Here is a 12,656-nt window from a genome sequence, read left to right as displayed (position 1 = left end):
AATTTGCCTTGCGGGCGAGGCGACAACTGTCGTCCAATGGGTCCCCATCATCTACCGAATCGCCTCACTTTTGGCCGCTGTCCAGTGCTCCATACCCGCACCGGGGGCCCATGTCCAAGATGAGTACTAGCCAAACCGCAAAAACAAACCTTCTCCAGCACTCAGATTCAACTCTCGCCATTGGGACGCCTCGTCTTGAACGGGCCGGGGACCATTAGCCTATTGAGGAAGATCCCCATGAGACCAACAAGAGGCCGCACACGGGCAGGGGGTCTCGAACCCCTTTGGAGAATCGTACATCTATAAGTCTGCAGGCGTACTTCTTGATATGGAAATATCGTGTGGTCGTTGTATGTGCGCGTCGCGTTGCCGTGTCAATGTCTTCTTCTTCATCCACCTCCATGAACCGGTACTGGATACCCAGCTGGGGCATCCACAAAAAGGTCATAACCCAAGAACTGCCATATTATCTCGGCCCTCAAGCGACGGTTCGCCTGTATACGTACGAGGTCTGCTCGTCGCGTCCTCTTGGTGATGCCCCCATTGCTAATCAACTCGCAGGGAGAAGACGGATATCTCATCACGACCCTCGGAAACTGCCTTTCAGATGTATGTCGCATCCGTGGAAACGTTGCCATCCAGACTGCGGGACTGACTAGCATGTTCAGGAGCAAATAGACGACCTCTGTCGCAAATCAGTCGACTACTGGGACCGGAAGGAGGCTGCGCGGAGCCAGCAGGACCCAGAAAGAGGCCTCAAGAGACCGGCTCATCAGCCAGTGCCTATATCGGGCACATCGGGAACCCCAAGGAAGAAACGGCCCTTGGAAAGATAGCGATGGCGTCGGCTGACCGACCGCGGGGTGTAGCACAGGCAGAGCAAGGTCAATCCAGTCCCTCGTCGACTGTGCGCTCGTACTTGGCCACTTCCATCGCCGGTCCAGCCGACCACAGCGTCAGCGCCTGCACGTGCACTTTGACGCCCCCCTTGCCCGTCGCGCGCTGCCGCCTCGTCACGTAGCCCACGACGTTGACCCATTCGCCCTGCTGCAAGGTCTCATGCGTGAGTGTCTCGAGGACGAGGTTCACGTCGGCGACTGCTGTGACGTTGGTGTTGGCGGGATAGTCGTGGGTGAGGCTCACACTGCCCGTCGCGGTGGAGTATGCGCCTACACTTTGTGAAAGCATCAGTGTTCATGCTCGAGCAAGAGATACGGGGAGGGTGAGGCAGTACCAGCCGAGGAAGCGGACCTTGTCACCGACGGAGCGGTATGGCAGCGATGAGAGTAGGCACAGCGTCGATGGGAGTGGTCCGCGCGACATTTTGAACAGAGACCATTTCGCCCATGGAGCTCCCCGGACTGCAATGGTTGCGCGGGGATTGAATAGTAGGCGGCTCAAATAGACATGTTGCAAGTTGAGTCTACTCAAGGTGTGAGCGGAAACGCGAACCTGGACGCAGGAGGGTTTGATGCACAGTGCAAAATAGCCATACGCACAGTTGAGAGACGGCACCCAAGATGCCCTCGGTAAGTCTGTTTTTTTTTTTTTTTTCACACAAACTCCCGTACATCTACTTTTCCGCTATAGATTGAAACTCCAGACTGAATTGCAACACCACAGCCATCATGTCGGCCGAGAACCCCCCTCAATTCGTCTACAAGATCGTGCCCGAGGCCGTCGAGGAGCCCTTCCCCGCCGAGCTGCCCCTCTCCGAGCTCGACAGAAAGGATGGCTTCATCCATCTCAGCACAGCAGAGCTTGTAGGTCTTGTCTCGTCTTTGAGTCCATTTACGCATTTTTGACGACTTCAGGTGCTCGGCACGTGTGATCGCTACTTTAGTCACACGACCAAAATCTACCTCTTGAAGCTGGACTTTGCCAAGACTGTGTCGAGGACAAAGTGGGAGAATGGGTTCCCGCATCTGTATGGAAACTTTGGCAGGGAGGAGATTGTGGACAGCAAGGCATTCGAGAGATCCGCGTCAGAGACGTGGAGTGAGAGCTTGAAGCGCTCAGAGTGGTTGGTTTGATCTTGTCTTGTCCATTTCTATCTAGACGAGTACAACTACACCTTGATCCCAAGGTCCTTGGCCACCATGCCCTTGCAGATGGGGTGGTAGAACTCCCTGTTCTTCTCGAATGTGTCCAGAGCCAGCTGGCGGTCTACCTTGTTCAGGCCACGGAACAGCGGGCGGACGTACTTCATGCGACCGACCTGGCCGAGAAGCTCGGCAGCACCGGCGTAGCTGGTGTCGTCCCCGGCCTTGATGGCGATCTGGTAGAAGGCGGACTTGAGTTCCACATTCTGCGAGGCGCTCAGCTCGTAGACCTTGCCCAGCTGCCGGGCACGGGGTGCGCTCAGGGGCTTGCCCTGTGTCAAGGCATCGAGGAACACAATCTTCTGGTTGGCATTAAAGTCCTTGACATCGTCCGGGCTGGGGTCAAACGACTCCGTCTCCCACTTCTTCGCCAGGCTGTAGCACTGGTCGGCCAGGCTGGTGTCAAACTGGGGCTTGGGGGGCAGGCCTTGGGAGAGCAGACGGTCCTCCCAGTTGATCTCGGCAATCTTCTTCTTGATACCCTCGTCGCCAAAGTTGTTGAAAAAGTCCATGTAGGTATCGCGGAATTCCCACGAGTCGAGGGACTTGCCGGACCATTTGGTAAAGTAGTGGGGGATGAACTTGTCAAAGGCCTCGCGGCCGACGACGGTCTCAAGGTAGTAGACCATGTGGAACCCCTTCTCGTAGGCCACCTGGCTGTAGATATCCTCAGGGTCGACATTGTCGTGCTTGATGATCAGCTGCGTGTACTCGGGGATGTCCTTGAACTGCTCGATGGCATCCTCTGCGGCACAGTTAGTCACTGAATCAATGCAAGACTATTGTTGACTAACCGAGGGCTTTCCAGCCAATGATGGCGGAAAAATCGAACTCGGCATCGCCGTGAATGGCGGCCTGGATGCGGCGCTCGAGGTACATTGTCCAGCCTTCGTTCAGCCAGCTATTCAAGTGTCAGCGAGTATCTCATTTGACGTTCATGCAAAACCTACAAGTGTTCCCAGCTAGAGTTGGACACCAAGTTCCCACTCCAGCTGTGCGCCAGCTCGTGGGCAATGACATCGACGTTCTGACGATCTCCGCTGATGATGGTGGGGGTAGCAAAGGTGTAGATGGGGTTCTCCATGCCTCCGTAGGGGAAGCTGGGCGGCAGGACCAGGACATTGTACTCGCCCCATTTGTAGGGGAAGACCAGCTTGTCCGCAATCTCCATAAACTTCTCCATGTCCCGCTCCAGCTCCCACTTGCAAGCCTCGAGCTCATTGGGCCCTGTGGCGACCACGGACCGAGGCCCGATCTTGGCGGTTGCAATGTCGCCCGAGGCCACGGCAAACAGATACGACGGGATGGGCACCTTTTGCTCAAACGTGTACACCTTGCTCTTGCCGGGGGTGGCCTCGTGATCACCAACGGGCACACCACTGGCCACAACCGGGAGCTCAGAGGTGATGTTGAAGGTAAAAGTCGACTTGATGTCGGGCGTGTCCTGGCATGGGAAGATGGAACGGGCATTGATGGCCTGGCACTGCGAGAACATGTAGGGGTGCTTCTTGTTGGAGGTCTGCGCGGGCGTCAGCCACTGCAGCGCAGTGCACTTGCTCGTCGTCTCGAGGTCAATGACCATGTCAATGGTCTCGCCCTTGGCCACGCCCTCGGGCACGGACACGTGCAGCGGCGCGCCGAGCGGCTCCGTAAAGGGCTTGAGGTCCCATTGCAAGGGCTTGTCGCCGATCTTGACAGCATCCACGTGCACGAACCTGGAGTCGAGGACGACTTCCTTGCTCTCGCGCTCCGTTTGCGACTGCAGCGAGAGAATGACGGAGCCTACGAGCTTCTTGTTCTGAAAGTCCAGGGTAAAGCTGGTCGTTGTGTGCGTGGTGCGCCAGGCGCCATAGTTGGAAAGCGTGCTGGGGTCTCGGGTGCCGGCAGTCATGTTGACGGTTGCAAATGTCCGGCGGAGGAGGTTGTGATGAGTGAGGGGGGTTGCGTTCTGTCGTGAAGTGATGCTCACCCGCTTGAAGAAGGTGAGCCACGACATGCTTGAGCCTTGGGTGCTTGTGCGTTAGTTACCCACTCGGATGGCCGTCTGAGCCGTGCCCAACCGTCCACAGGCGTCCCTTTGTCTATCGGTTCCAGTTGCCTCCATTGCGCCTTGCAAAAGGTCCAGTCCTTTTCCCTATTCGGGCTCGGGTCACGTGTCGGGTGCATGTGAGGTCGACTGCTTACGTAAGGCCATTGTTGTTCCATTATGCATACCCTATACCCGCATTCCAGGCTTCAGGGGCTGATGTGATGTTGATCCATAATTCCCATGTCATCTTCTAAACTCAGCGCTACAGCTCTCCAAACCCCGAGGAAATGCTCGCGTAGGCGCTGGTCACCGCAAGACTGCTTACCTGTCAGCCCAACTGCATGCGTTTTTCGTGTCTTCAGCCTATCGCACGGGGATTGCCAACACCCATGTACGAGATATGCATCTTTGCTTTTGTCCCGTACCAGTCCACTCATATATGCACGCCCCCAGATGTACGTGCCGATGGCATCGAAATTGCATACAGCTGGCTAATGCAGCGCGGCAAATCGACAGCCCTGGGAGCGGGAGAAGACTCTTATCTGTTCTACGTACGACGAGCAGTCCCCGAGGCTGCAGTCGCTCATCCGTAAACATCATGTCTCAGCTGAAGCGGACAACCGCTATACGGGTCGATGTGGATCGGTCAACAAAGCAGTCTACTGTTTCTCAAGTATTTATATGCAGGACATGAAGGCCAGAGAGCGCAAGTGCCCTTGGTATCGAACAAAGTCTGCTCCGGACCGCCGCTGAGCATGGCGAAAGAATTCACAGAAGTCCCTGTCGTGGACTTTGCACTTTCCCAGTCCCCCGCTACGAAACTAGAGTTCCTCTCGCAACTTCGAAATGCCCTAGTACATGTGGGATTCTTCTACCTAAGCAACCACTCCATCCCCGACCAAGTGCAGCAAGCCGCTCTTGCGCAGTCGGAGGCCTTCTTCAGTCTCCCGCTGCAGAAGAAGCTTGACTTGGAGACGGCCAAGAGCAAACACTTCCTTGGATACAATGGAATGAACTCCGAGAAGACTGTGGCGGTGACGGGCAACAACGAGTCGGTCTTTGTAAGTCTCATATGCTGCAATTGAACGTGTCTAATCAGTCATTGAATTAAGTTCGGCCCCGACTATCCCCCTCCAAGCCCAGAGGAACCCGTATATCTCAACTTGCACGGCCCCAGTCAGGTAAGAGACAGGCTTGCCTTTGCAGATCATTGAATTGAGACTCGATAGCTAACCTTGCTATTTAGTGGCCAGATGAAGATGTGCTGCCCGAGTTTCGGTCCGCTGTCGAGAACTACCGTTCGGCCGTCCAAGGCCTCGCGGCATCTTTCGTCTCTTTGGTCCCCGAAGCTCTCGGTCTGGGAAGCGACTCCTTCAAGTGGTTGTTCGACGACCACCCATTCAGCCGCCTGAACTTCCGGAGATATCCAGTGCCGCCGGAAGAATCGGAGGGAGGAGATGCCAGCCACGGTATCGCCCCACACAAGGACAGTTCGTTCATGACATACCTGCTGCAAGATGGCGACCACAACTGCCTAGAGGTCCAAAACAAGTCGGGCCGATGGATCTCCGTCCCTCCCATCCCAGGGACGCTGGTAGTCAACATTGGCCGTCTGCTGGAGATCCTCACTCGCGGTGTGTGCACCGCGACGACCCATCGCGTGATACTCGGCTCTGAAGGGTTCCGCGATAGGCATGGCAACCGTCTGGGTCCACGGCTGTCGGTTCCATTCTTCCAGAACGTCAACCTGCGACTCCTACCGGAAAGCTTGTCCGTCGATGTTCCGTCGCATATTGTGGAATTATCCGAGGGAAAAGAGGCTATTTCGGACTCTGGCACCTTCTTTTCTGGAATATGCGATAACTCTGTGGGCGATACAGTGTTTGTTAGCATGCTGACGAGCTTTGTGGACGCTGCGCAGAAGTGGTATCCCGACTCGCTGCAGGTAGCTCTGGAGAAGCAATCGGAGACGAAGCGCTTAGACCAGGCGAGGGGCATCAAGATTCAATAGTCTTGCGGTAGAATTCAGATCTGTGGGTGGAAGTAGTAACTATCATGCTAAAACCGGTGTCAGTGAGGTTCTTACGAGGGAATATTTAAGACGGAACGGCAATGCTCTGGTCCTTCCGTATTCAGACGGAAAGACGACACCATCTCCCCTGGAACAGCCTAACTATAGTTCTGCTACTCTTGCGACCCAACGATCTGCTTCCATGGTGGTGACTGACGGGCATGGAGCACTGAGACCAACTAGCGCCTGGTCATTGAAGGACGAGTTGACTACCAACAGCCGCCGATTTTGAAGTCTACACTAATCTGATGAGTGCCGTATCTCCCCCAGACTCAAGCATCACCAAATGCAGAGACAACGTATTTCCAGGGATTCTCGTGCCTCCTCGCCTTCCGTCCCAGGCAGCTCCACGCTCGAGTGCAAGACACCACCAGCAGAGACGCCGTGAGGCTCTTCCGAGTCACTGTCAAAGAACTTCAAGACCAAAGCCTCCTCGGGCTTCTGCTCATCTATCCAGTACCACTTGTGCCGCTGGGAGTGTCTTGCCAGGTAGCACTCTGCGGAGTGGGTTTCGCTGGTCCCTGGCCTTCCCAAGCACGGCGTGTTCACGCCCACTGGGACGTAATCCTCATTGCTGTACGTTCGGTAGTCGGCCACAGCCAGAGGGTCCCTCTTGACAGTCTTCAGAGGTCTCCAGATAGAGTACAGCGCCCAGCGTGGACCCTCGCCGTGCTTGTAGTCTTCACTGAGGACCTTTCCGGCCGCGACCAGGTCGTCTTCGTGACGAATAATGTCCATAGAAGCCTCGGTGGTATTGGGATGGAATTTTCGGATATGGGTTCTCGCGCCCTCTGGCGTGTAGTCCAGATGGACCTTGGACGCGGGACTGGCACCGCCGTTTATCGGATTGAACCCGATGAACTGGGGGAAGCTCGTCTCCAGGTCGGCTGTCTCGCCCTGGACGCTGCCATGAGCAGCCAAGGAGTCGGTTGCGGACCAGAGAGCAGAGCGCAACAGAAGAGCTTCTGTGATGACAGTCTTGCAGCCCGTCATCTGCTTGAGCATGTCGGCCGTGTTAGGGATGACATGCTCCTTGAGGAGCTCGGGATTCTTGAAAGAATGGGAGCCAAACGGTGAGGCGTGCAGAGGCGTAGGGTGAAGAATCGCCGTGAAGCCTTGGGTGTCCAGTTGGACATGGTGGGAGCAAGTTGGCAGCTCTTGAAGTGTAGGGATAGGCCGAAGGGAACGAAGTGTCAGGAAACGCTCGTCCCCAAACTCGGACATGTCAGGGAGATGGAAGTTGTGCGGACTTGCTCTGGGAAGATGCCCCTGGGCAATGTAGCGCAGCTTGCCCTTGGCTTCAGCTGGGGCTGGGCCTAGGTTTGTTTTCACGGTCTCGACCTGTGTTGATGACATGACTGTTTGAGCTGAGTCGAGATGAAGTACGTGTTGTTCAGGGAAAAGGAGGACAATGGGGTAGTAAGTCAAAAGGGGCAAACGACGTCCTTTAGCCTTTGGATCAAGAGACCTTACATTGGCGATGAACTTGAGGGAAGTGTCAGCAGGGTCATAGGATTCATCAATGATGTCTGAGCTCCTAGCAGCACGCGTGGAATCATGTTCCTTACCGCATCCCATCTCAACATGAAGTCATCTCCTCAAAGATCAAATGTCTTTGACTGAAGTCATCTCCCGTGTCCTGCGATCCTGCATTCATGTTTACAAGCGGCTCATGAAAAGCAAGCTGGGATCAACCTAGTGTAATTCGCCCGTCTGGGCTCACCGACATTGGCTAGCCAGATGCTTTGGTGTATCTCCAAGTATCGACGAGTCGCATGCAGCTGCCGATCTAGACGCACAGATCTGAGCCGCCCCTTGAGGAATCTCCAGCTGGTGCAAAGAGGTGATCTTTGCCTGGCATGTCCCGATTTTGACAATGTCGGTGTGCAGGACCTGCAGGGCTGGCCACGGACATTTCTCATTCGGTAGAGGCAGAGCCACTGCCGAGTGCATGCAGGACATAATTGCTTTTTCGAGTGATCCCGGCGGCCGGGTCGAAAGGGGCGAGGGCGGTGTGTTTATGCGTATGTGCATACTACATGCACGCGTATGCTGTCTCAACATCAACTGCATGTACGTGATGTCCACTAGCTGCAGACGGGACGAGCCTTCAGCCCGCTGCAAGAACGGAGCTTATTCTGATTCGGACAATAAAGACACTGGGAACTGCCGGCAGATCAGGCGGTGGATAGATGTGGCCGGGACGGGACGCTGTAGTCATTTGAATGCTGGTGAATTTCCCGGACCATTGATACTCAGACTCCCTGTGTATGCAAACCTTCAACACACAACAATGAAGAGGCTCGGAGGTTGAGTTCAAAAGAGAAGAAAAGAGGTCAGCAGCCAGCCTCGAGTCCAGTCCGGAAACACCTGCATCAAGTCACCTTTTAATTTGCAGAAGCTTTGACAAAAGTATTCCACCCCGAATGGCCTCTTCGAACTCTACAGGCGCTACGGCACTGGCCGCATCCTCTCTCTTCAATGTCAAGGGGCTTGTTGCTGTTGTCACGGGCGGCGGTACCGGTACGGCTCACGACCTCGCGGTGAAGTAAACCTCCACCTTGACATCCGCGCTAACTTCGCTGCCACAGGAATCGGGCTGCTGATGACAAAAGCTCTGGTTGCCAATGGGGCGACCGTGTACATTCTGGGACGACGACTCGAGGTCTTGGAGCAAGCCGCCAGAAGCATCCAGGAAGAAGTCGGTCCCAACCACGGCGTCGTGCGGCCTCTGGTGTGCGATGTGACCTCCAAGCCCAGCCTGAAGGAGGCCGCAGAAGCTGTTTCCAAAGATCTTGGGTACATCAATCTTCTCATCTGCAATGCAGGCATTGGCGGGCCGCAAAAGCCGCGACCCTTGTCCGAGTCCCAGATGTCACTCAAAGAGTTCACAGCTGACAACTGGGACGTGCCGATGGAAGACTACACCCGCACTTTTGAGACCAATACGATAGCGGTGTGGTTCACAGCAATGGCGTTTTTGGAATTGCTAGACGCTGGAAACGTCAAGGGCAACGTCTGGCAGAAATCGCAAGTCGTAGCCACTACGTCCATTGCAGGTTTCAACAAGGTGAGCAACTCTCAAGTCGCCCGCGAGCGAAGGTACAGTACACGGATGCCACTGACAGACAATGCAAGGTCAACACGGCTGGATTTGCCTACAGCCAGTCCAAGGCAGCATGTACGCACTTGATGAAAAATCTTGCTGTATCTTTGCCCAGGTGGAACATCAGAGCCAACATGATTTGCCCAGGGCGTAAGTAGTGACCGCCCTTTCGAGTGTATTTGCCGAAAACATGGAGCTGACCACATGTACACCGCAGTGTATCCTAGCGACATATCTGGACCTATAATCGACCGAGGAGGAATCGGCCGTGACATGGTGCCGTTGGAAAGGGCGGGCGATGAGCAGGACATGGGCGGTGCGGTGTTGTACCTCGCCTCGAGAGCCGGCGCCTACTGCAACGGATCTGTGATCATGACGGACGGAGGGCGGCTTGGGAACTTTGCATCCACTTTCTAACGCTTGGACCTCGTCCTTGAATATCCATGAGATTCTTTATTGGATAAGTCACAAGCCTACGTGTTCCAGCTGCATCATATTCAGAGTTTTAGCCTACTCTCCGCTCAATTAAGACTAGAAAAGTTCCCTAGCTCTAGCTGAACTCAATAACTGAGCATACGCGTCCTACATCGAGCTCATTGGTGCCACAATAGGGATAAATGCCGGGGGGTGTATGAAGGGAGTTGCCAGGCTCACCGCCGCTTGCTCATACTCTGCACGCACTAGATTAGTCTAGACGATCATATACTAAGTGGCTGTCAACGGCCCTTGAAGTTGATTCGATTGGCTCTACGGATAGTAGTTGTGTGAGGAGTACATGTATGCCATCGAGGAACATGCAGAGCGAGCTGCTACTCTGCAACACGATCCACAGTCCAGCTGGCCAGTCGAACAAGGTTCAAGGAACTTGTGAGTGCTCGATCTAGCGCGGAAGCTTCGTCATGCAGGATCTGGTTGCGCCATGCTGGTATTTGATGCTAATGCGGTGCGGCTTGAGTGACACGGAGTACACGCGGCCGGGCATGCAACAGGTGACGCACAGGTTGCAGCCCATTGCACAAGGCACGCATCACGTATTGTGAATAATAGATTTATGTGGCATAAAACTCAAAGTAACTACCTTCAGTGGAAGTCGTATCTTGATGCTGCTGCCATCAATGGTACGGAAGTGATTCCTGCCTTGGGGCCAGAAGCTGGCTAGATATCTCGACCCGAGAAGCAGCAGCGCAATTCAGCCAGACTGCGAAGGGAAGAGATCAAAGACTAGCTTGGATGTAGTTGATCTCTCTCTGTTACCATCGTATATGCATAGATGCTCTACATGTTTACTACAGAGGACATTTCATGTAACCCCCTCCCTGTACATGCAATCTTGCCTGGGGCAAAGGCAACAACAGAGAGTAGACAATTCCATGATTGTACTTTTGAGACATACATGAATTATCTGCAGTGTCATTAAATGGGCAGTGAGGTACCGAGAGCTGGCGTAAGTTGTCTTGGTCTACTGGTGGCGATGCACCTGCGCCGCCCCTGAGCGTCTATTTTCTTGCTTGCCCCTGAGGCGGTAAGACAACGTAGATATAAAACAGCCTGCTACTAGATGAACTGTTGCCTGGACGTCACAAGTCTCACTTTCTTACCAGTCTCACCTGCCTCATCTGCCACATTCCCCCTTTCCATCTTGAAAACCTTCCCCATTTTCCCGCCATCCATCATGTACTACCAAGACATGCTCAAGACCTGGCTGAAGGACCATGAGCTCCAGACGCCACAGATGAAGGATGCGCCGGCCTTCTACCGCAACATTGAGAAGCACCTGGACACTCTACGTGCCGACTTCAAGCTCTCCACCGCCAAGCCACGCTGGGATGACAGCGTGGTCGACTGGGCCTCCAGCGACTTCCTCTCCCTTAACCGCACGGGACGCATCCGCGAGGCCTATGTCGAGGAGATGTCCAAGCATGGCGACAACTGGGACCTGAGCGCCGCAGGCTCGCGTCTTCAGTATGGCAACTATGACTACCTGATTGAGGCGGAAAAGGAGATTGCCGACTTCTTCGGGTCCGAGACAGCCTTCATCGGCCACTCGGGCTTCCTGTGCAACGTTGGCATCATCGGCTCTGTCGCCCTGCCGGGCGATTGCTACCTCTACGATGAGCTGGTGCACGCGAGTACGCACGAGGGCATGAAGCTCAGCCGCGCGTCTCACAAAGTGTCCTTTGCGCACAACAGTGTGAGCTCTCTCCGCGAAGCCCTCATCAACTTGCGGGACACCGTCCCCGAGTTTGAGGCCGGGACCAAGTCGATCCTGATCCTTGTTGAGTCCATCTACAGCATGAACGGTGACGTATGCCCACTCAAGGAGTTTGTTGCCACGGCCAAGGACATCTTCCCCCTCGGCAACGCGCAGTTTGTCATTGACGAGGCTCACTGTATTGGAGTTCTGGGACCCGAAGGTAGAGGCCTGGTCTCCATGCTTGGTCTGGAGAAGGAGATTGCCATCCGCGTCCACATGTGCAGCAAAGGCATGGCATCGACGGGAGGTAAGTCATCAGCTTCCGCGCAATGGCTCGGGCATTAATGCTAACTCACTCTGCGCAGGCATAATCTTGTGCAACAAGACAATCCGCGCCGTCATCATGAATCAGATGCGCTTCGCCGTCTACAGTGGCGCTCCGTCTTTCCCCATGGTCGCTTCGATCAAGGCTGGCATCCATCTGCTCAGAAGCGGAGCAACACAAAAGGTACAACTCCTTGTGCCTCCCATCAACTTGAATCTTGTCAGCTGACAAACTTTTTTGCCTCACAGGAACAACAAGCCATCCAAGACGTTGTCGGCTATTTCTTCAAGACGCTGACCAACAACCCCGACTGGAAGCGTGCTGTCGATGCTGGTCTCCTGTCGTGTCCCTTGGCTGAGGGTTGGGATCAGCGCGAGTATTACACGCACATTGTGCCCATCTGGACCAAGCCGCGCCACGAGCAGTACCTGTTCTTCCACATGATGGCCGACAACATGAACGCCTACAGCTTCGCGTTCCCGGTCGTTCCCAAGGGGAAGAGCAGGGTCAGGATGGTGTTCCACGCGCACAACACCAAGGCCGATGTGGACAAGGTTGTCAACAACATTGGCGACTGGGTCCGTGAGATGCTGGACATTGAGAAGGCTGATGAGAAGGAAGCATACGTGCCCCGCGTAGCCAGCCAGGTCTATGCCATGCAAGCTGCGGTGAAGGCTTAGTTCAGAACTCCAGATACTAGACAGATAGAAAAGGGGTCTATGATGGTCCACTGCGGATAGATAAAATAGGAGAAAAGTATGGTGGTTTTGTCAGTCCTATAGGAAATGACTGTAGTTGCGAGAAGTCTACATTTTTCTTGAATTTGAAT

General features: G+C 54.7%; 8 protein-coding genes across 8 annotated transcripts; 5 read left to right on the top strand and 3 right to left on the bottom strand.

Moving 5' to 3' along the window:
* The first annotated feature begins 32 nt into the window (after positions 1–32).
* F5Z01DRAFT_290207 (uncharacterized protein) lies at positions 33–1,241 on the top strand. Its single transcript, XM_046258802.1, has 4 exons — positions 33–509; positions 562–609; positions 669–843; positions 955–1,241. Exons 1-3 carry the CDS (start codon positions 378–380, stop codon positions 834–836), a joined length of 348 nt encoding a protein of 115 aa, XP_046115210.1. The 5' UTR covers positions 33–377; the 3' UTR covers positions 837–843; positions 955–1,241.
* Positions 886–1,323, bottom strand: F5Z01DRAFT_677035 (CST complex subunit Ten1; the record flags this gene model as incomplete). Its single annotated transcript, XM_046265319.1, has 2 exons — positions 886–1,174; positions 1,235–1,323. The coding sequence occupies 2 exons, from the start codon at positions 1,321–1,323 to the stop codon at positions 886–888; spliced, it is 378 nt and encodes a 125-aa protein (XP_046115209.1).
* F5Z01DRAFT_290208 (uncharacterized protein) lies at positions 1,242–2,051 on the top strand. Its single transcript, XM_046258803.1, has 3 exons — positions 1,242–1,529; positions 1,624–1,763; positions 1,815–2,051. The coding sequence occupies exons 2-3, from the start codon at positions 1,629–1,631 to the stop codon at positions 2,031–2,033; spliced, it is 354 nt and encodes a 117-aa protein (XP_046115208.1). The 5' UTR covers positions 1,242–1,529; positions 1,624–1,628; the 3' UTR covers positions 2,034–2,051.
* Positions 2,027–4,196, bottom strand: F5Z01DRAFT_663786 (peptidase family M1-domain-containing protein). The gene is made up of 3 exons (XM_046264052.1): positions 3,053–4,196; positions 2,897–3,003; positions 2,027–2,847 (listed from the first exon to the last, which is right to left on the bottom strand). Exons 1-3 carry the CDS (start codon positions 4,096–4,098, stop codon positions 2,069–2,071), a joined length of 1,932 nt encoding a protein of 643 aa, XP_046115207.1. The 5' UTR covers positions 4,099–4,196; the 3' UTR covers positions 2,027–2,068.
* Positions 4,197–4,373: 177 nt separating this feature from the next.
* F5Z01DRAFT_663782 (2OG-Fe(II) oxygenase superfamily) lies at positions 4,374–6,252 on the top strand. The gene is made up of 3 exons (XM_046264051.1): positions 4,374–5,192; positions 5,244–5,312; positions 5,378–6,252. Exons 1-3 carry the CDS (start codon positions 4,767–4,769, stop codon positions 6,140–6,142), a joined length of 1,260 nt encoding a protein of 419 aa, XP_046115206.1. The 5' UTR covers positions 4,374–4,766; the 3' UTR covers positions 6,143–6,252.
* A 229-nt stretch (positions 6,253–6,481) lies between these two features.
* On the bottom strand, positions 6,482–7,558 carry F5Z01DRAFT_683355 (GA4 desaturase; the record flags this gene model as incomplete). The annotated part of the gene is made up of 1 exon (XM_046265841.1): positions 6,482–7,558. The coding sequence occupies one exon, from the start codon at positions 7,556–7,558 to the stop codon at positions 6,482–6,484; it is 1,077 nt and encodes a 358-aa protein (XP_046115205.1).
* Positions 7,559–8,628: 1,070 nt separating this feature from the next.
* Positions 8,629–9,725, top strand: F5Z01DRAFT_728794 (uncharacterized protein; the record flags this gene model as incomplete). The annotated part of the gene is made up of 4 exons (XM_046266680.1): positions 8,629–8,725; positions 8,794–9,272; positions 9,341–9,458; positions 9,526–9,725. The coding sequence occupies 4 exons, from the start codon at positions 8,629–8,631 to the stop codon at positions 9,723–9,725; spliced, it is 894 nt and encodes a 297-aa protein (XP_046115204.1).
* Positions 9,726–10,891: 1,166 nt separating this feature from the next.
* Positions 10,892–12,636, top strand: F5Z01DRAFT_692419 (8-amino-7-oxononanoate synthase). The gene is made up of 3 exons (XM_046266185.1): positions 10,892–11,809; positions 11,868–12,010; positions 12,076–12,636. Exons 1-3 carry the CDS (start codon positions 10,981–10,983, stop codon positions 12,505–12,507), a joined length of 1,404 nt encoding a protein of 467 aa, XP_046115203.1. The 5' UTR covers positions 10,892–10,980; the 3' UTR covers positions 12,508–12,636.
* Positions 12,637–12,656: the final 20 nt, after the last annotated feature.

Source organism: Emericellopsis atlantica (assembly GCF_019669845.1).
Source record: "Emericellopsis atlantica unplaced genomic scaffold F5Z01scaffold_28, whole genome shotgun sequence".
NCBI classification, from domain to species: Eukaryota; Fungi; Ascomycota; class Sordariomycetes; order Hypocreales; family Bionectriaceae; genus Emericellopsis; species Emericellopsis atlantica.
This window is presented reverse-complemented; position numbering and strand designations above follow the sequence as displayed.

Excerpts from the sequence above, each read along its gene's own strand:
- F5Z01DRAFT_290207 (XM_046258802.1), top strand. The coding sequence starts at position 378 with ATGTCTTCTTCTTCATCCACCTCCATGAACCGGTACTGGATACCCAGC. Across the intron at positions 510-561 it reads TTCGCCTGTATACGTACGAG|GGAGAAGACGGATATCTCAT; the intron begins GTCTGCTCGTCG and ends ATCAACTCGCAG. Across the intron at positions 610-668 it reads TCGGAAACTGCCTTTCAGAT|GAGCAAATAGACGACCTCTG; the intron begins GTATGTCGCATC and ends TAGCATGTTCAG.
- F5Z01DRAFT_290208 (XM_046258803.1), top strand. The coding sequence starts at position 1,629 with ATGTCGGCCGAGAACCCCCCTCAATTCGTCTACAAGATCGTGCCCGAG. Across the intron at positions 1,764-1,814 it reads ATCTCAGCACAGCAGAGCTT|GTGCTCGGCACGTGTGATCG; the intron begins GTAGGTCTTGTC and ends TGACGACTTCAG.
- F5Z01DRAFT_663786 (XM_046264052.1), bottom strand. The coding sequence starts at position 4,098 with ATGTCGTGGCTCACCTTCTTCAAGCGGGTGAGCATCACTTCACGACAG. Across the intron at positions 3,004-3,052 it reads AACTCTAGCTGGGAACACTT|CTGGCTGAACGAAGGCTGGA; the intron begins GTAGGTTTTGCA and ends ACACTTGAATAG. Across the intron at positions 2,848-2,896 it reads CATTGGCTGGAAAGCCCTCG|AGGATGCCATCGAGCAGTTC; the intron begins GTTAGTCAACAA and ends ACTGTGCCGCAG.
- F5Z01DRAFT_663782 (XM_046264051.1), top strand. The coding sequence starts at position 4,767 with ATGTGGATCGGTCAACAAAGCAGTCTACTGTTTCTCAAGTATTTATAT. Across the intron at positions 5,193-5,243 it reads GCAACAACGAGTCGGTCTTT|TTCGGCCCCGACTATCCCCC; the intron begins GTAAGTCTCATA and ends CATTGAATTAAG. Across the intron at positions 5,313-5,377 it reads ACTTGCACGGCCCCAGTCAG|TGGCCAGATGAAGATGTGCT; the intron begins GTAAGAGACAGG and ends CTTGCTATTTAG.
- F5Z01DRAFT_692419 (XM_046266185.1), top strand. The coding sequence starts at position 10,981 with ATGTACTACCAAGACATGCTCAAGACCTGGCTGAAGGACCATGAGCTC. Across the intron at positions 11,810-11,867 it reads AGGCATGGCATCGACGGGAG|GCATAATCTTGTGCAACAAG; the intron begins GTAAGTCATCAG and ends CACTCTGCGCAG. Across the intron at positions 12,011-12,075 it reads GAAGCGGAGCAACACAAAAG|GAACAACAAGCCATCCAAGA; the intron begins GTACAACTCCTT and ends TTTGCCTCACAG.